At 53.2% G+C, this 4,237-nt stretch overlaps 1 protein-coding gene across 1 annotated transcript; it reads left to right on the top strand.

Annotated features, from left to right (window-relative positions):
- Window positions 1-1,042: 1,042 nt before the first annotated feature.
- LOC104329609 (uncharacterized) lies at window positions 1,043-3,854 on the top strand. Its single transcript, XM_009934746.2, has one exon. It carries the CDS (start codon window positions 1,230-1,232, stop codon window positions 3,852-3,854), a length of 2,625 nt encoding a protein of 874 aa, XP_009933048.2. The 5' UTR covers window positions 1,043-1,229.
- The last annotated feature ends 383 nt before the right edge of the window (window positions 3,855-4,237 follow it).

The raw sequence follows: 4,237 nt of genomic DNA, 5'->3' as shown, positions 1-4,237 counted from the left end.
CCCCAGCATCTGGGAGTTAGCGCAGGGCAGGGAGTATAAAGGGTGCAAGGTGTGGAAGGACGTCTCGGGGCTGGTCCTGGCACGGAGGGAGGGTGCGGATTTCCCGGTCTGGGTGGTGCCTGAACTCGTCCGGACAGAGCTGGTGGCCCTAGCTCATGAGCAGGGGCATTTGGGGACAGACAAGACCATGGTGAGGCTGCAGGGTGCTGGGTGGTGGCCTGAAATGAGAGAGGATGTGGAGAGGTATGTCAGCAACTGCCTGACGTGCGCGGCCAACAATCCCGATGTCAAAACAACAAAAGCCCTCCTGGGCCACCAGAGGATTTCTGGGCCATGGAGCAAGTTGCAGATGGAGTTCATTGGCCCTTTGCCCCAAACAGCCCAAGGGAACAGGTATTGCCTGGTGGTCAGCGATCACTTCACCAAGTGGGTGGAAGCATTTCCAGCTCGAAACAACACAGCCAGTGCAAGTGCAAAGATCCTGGTAGAGCATGTCTTCTCACGGTGGGGCGTCCCAAAGGAGATCGACTCGGACCATGGCCAACGCTTCGTCACAGAACTCACGAAAGCGGTGTGCCAAGCCCTGGGCATCAAGCAAAAGCTTCACATCACAGGGCATTTCCAGAAGCCCGTTTCGGCGGAGGGGCCCAACCAACCACTGAAGATGGCGCTGAGGAAGCTTGTGAACCAACAAAGGAAAGACTGGGATCAGAAGCTCCCAGTGGTCCTGCTGGCGTTACGGGGGGCCGTGGCATCTCATGCACCTTCTCCACAAAAGCTGCCTCCTCCAAGAGATCCGAAGTTGCCAGGACGCTGGTGGCAAAGAGGGGAGCCACCAGATGAACTGCAGCCCCGCGTGCTGATGGACAGGTGGGTCCAGGACATCCTGAGGACTGTGTTGGCTACATACCACCAGCTTGCCTCGGTGCAGGAGACCAACATCCCCAAGATGGATAAGCAGCTGGGAGCGCTGCTGCGCCCCGTGGAGTGGAACACGGGGGACCTGGTAACATATCGGGGGGTTAGAGAGAAGAACCAGGTGCTGGCACCCCAATGGATGGGGCCCGTGAGGGTTGTGAACAAGGCCAGCCCCTCCATGTACCAGGTAGAAATCAGAAAGGGGGCGAAAAGGCAGGAAAAATGGCTCCATTCTTCGCAGTTAAAAGCATGGAAGGGAAATTAACGGGGCTGGAGAGCCCGTCTTGCTTATGTTTTGCAGATAAAGGAAAATGGAAGGCGATTGTGACCGGCGGGAAGGGCGAACTTCGTGGCATCACCAGCCCTGTTTGCGCTGCGGGGAAAATGCTTTCAAATTTGTGGTTGCAGGATTTGCTTTGCTTTCTGGTATGTGCATAGCGCTGAGCACCCAGCATGCCCAACCAACTCATCAGCACCTCAGACAAAAAGTCAGGCGTTCCCACTTAGAAAGGCACCCTGAAACATGGCCCACAGCCCAGCACAGGGTTAGGAGGTACATGAAAATTGGGACCGATTGGCCCTGGTCTCAAGCTCACATAAAATATACAGGAAGCATGGGATTAAGTTCTAACAAAGGCTTAAATTTGTCAACGGTGGTTATGCACGGGACGGAGGTGTACTTGGAAAACGAGTGGGGCTGGGATAGCACAAACAGATTTCCACAGCTGCTGGGGAAGGTGGGACAAGAAATAAAGGTAGGGTGCAGGGTAATTAACGGATCCACTCACCAGCCAGTAACTCAAATCTCCGTCACCGAAGTAAAAACTAAGAAGAATCAGAAAAAAAACTGTGCTGTGGAAAAATTGGACTGTTGGTACAATTTTACTTTGGTCCAGCCAGTGTTTGTGGTCTGCCTCTGGGCACGCAACAGCGTGGGGCTGTCCTTTAAATTCCAGATTAGCACCATGACGCACTCCTTTGCTGCCGTGAAGATCTCAAAGTGCCATTTTTTGGCCTGGCATGCGGCCCAGTACGCTGAAGTTGGCAACCGAGTAAAATTGAAAATTAATTACTCCCAAGAAAGTATAACCGACCCGATGCAAATCGATGGCACCACCGTCACCGTCTCTGCCCCTGACAGCCGCAAGTGGGTCGTGCCAGTAAACTGCCTCCGCGAGAGCAAAATGCTCAATAGATCTGAACTAGGCACAGAGGCTGCATGGTATAATCAGGATTACGGACCCTGCCCACACCTGGTCATAAACCTCCAGGTGTGGTGTCAAGGAAACCTGAACGTAGAAATGTCCCCAGAGCTTGGAGGGAAGTGGTGGATAGGAGGCCCTGAAGGATTTAAAAAGGAGTTTACCATCATTGCTGTCTTACGCCCTTTTGTTTCCAAAATAGGCCCTTATGTAGTCAAGCAAAATCACATCCAAGAGCTGTTGACCGGGCCTGTCCGGTCACTGAAGAAGGTGGTGTTGTCTCTGTCCACCGTCAATATTTCATCCGTCAGACCCCACTGTACCCCCTTCCTGTCCACCCTGCACAATGGCTGGCTGGCCTGGCTCCACAGCCGCTCCATCCAGGGGATCCGGGCCAGAAGAGACCTGCTGGCCACGGCGCTGGGAGGAGGAGGTGCCGGGCTGGGAGTCCTCAACAGTATGAACGTTGAGGTCTTGGCTAACAAGCTGGAGACTGTCACCTCGGGCGTGCAGGGCCTCCTCAACCCCTTGAATTCATCCTTGGCCAGCCTTGGGATGGGGCAGTGGCTCGTGTCCGAGGTGTTGCCCACCTGGGAACAAATAAGTGAGAAAGACCACCAGCTGCTGTTACGAGCACTGGGCATCGAACAAAATAATGTCTCCCTTGCTCTCAGTTGCATCCAGGCCCAGATGTGGGTGCAGAGTGTCATTGCAGGTATCCTGAGAGATGGTGACAACGGCGTCCTCCCCACCGAGATCCGAAAGATCGTGTGGGACGCAGCCACAGAGAAGGAGCGGCAGCTCCAAGCCTGGTGGAGGCTCGTCAACTTCACCCATGACCAGGTCCTCAACGCAGTCATCGCCTACGTCCTGACCGTGGCAGAGGCTCGCATCGAAAAGGTCTACCCCATCGTGGCCCTGGGGGTTAACACAAACGGGTCGGTGGTCTACCCCCTGGACCATCGCATGTGGGCGAGGGTGTCTGATGGGAAATGGCAATCAGTAGATCTGGAAGCCTGCATTTTGGAAAGGGGGCTGGGATTCATATGCGAAGATGACGCCCTTAAGGCGAGCGATGTTTGCTTTGACACCAAAGAAGGGGTGTGCCATTTTGAGATCAATCCCCAGAGCAGTAATAAAACCGTGTTAGTGTACGTAGGGAAAGGGTGCGTGTGTTTTAGAACCATGTGTCAACATGTGCAAATTAATGACGTGTATAATCAGACCGTGTTTAATGACTCCAATATGTGTGCTTGCAATGTAGCTATTATTAGAGGCTGCGATTTTGTGTATAAACCGCCTGTGTTTACTAGCCAGTTGCTAATCAGAAACTACACCTTGTATCATAGTATAACCCCAACCCCCATTGGTATGGATTTGTCCCTTGTAAAAGAAATGTTAGAGCATGCGAATTTACAGCAGCTGTTAGAAAATGCCAAGGCAGAAGCTAAAAAGATCCTAATAACTGTGCATCATGATGGCAATGTTATAAAGCAGGTAATAGAACGAATTAAGAGGGTGGGAGAACACCACTGGTGGGAAATTTTCTTCGGCTGGTCCCCCACGGCCACCGGCCTCTTCAATACGCTGCTGCATCCCGTTGTAGTTATATTGCTAATGCAAGTCTGTGTGTGCTTCGCCATGGTAGCGACTTGTTACTGGATGAGGCAGGTGAAACTCTGCATTGACAACCAGATGAAAGGACTGGGGCTGGCCAAGCGCCTCCTACCATAGTCAAGGGCAAGACTGGGTTGGCCTCTGTGTTTGCCACCAAGAAGAACTTCTAGCTCCGCTGTTGGCTGCAACCCAGTAGGCGTTGAGCGGTGGGGACACACGCCATACCAGACCTTGATGTGAGGGATGGCCTCCTCTGCTATAAGAGGGCCATCCAGGAGGGGAGGGCAGGCCAAGCAGCCTGCGGTTGGCATGAATCACAGAATGGTTGAGGTTGGAAGGGACCTCTTGAGATGATCTAGTCCAACACCCCCTGCTCAAGCAGGGTCACCTAGAGCAGATTGCCCAGGACTGCGTCCAGCTGGGTTTTGACTATCTCCACAGATGGAGACTCCACAACCTCTCTGGGCGAACCTGTTCCAGTGTTTTATAACCCTCACAGT

This window comes from Opisthocomus hoazin, chromosome 5, assembly GCF_030867145.1.
Source record: "Opisthocomus hoazin isolate bOpiHoa1 chromosome 5, bOpiHoa1.hap1, whole genome shotgun sequence".
In the NCBI taxonomy this organism is placed as follows: domain Eukaryota; kingdom Metazoa; phylum Chordata; class Aves; order Opisthocomiformes; family Opisthocomidae; genus Opisthocomus; species Opisthocomus hoazin.
The sequence above is the reverse complement of the archived record's forward strand: the minus strand, read 5'-3'. Positions and strand labels throughout refer to the sequence as shown.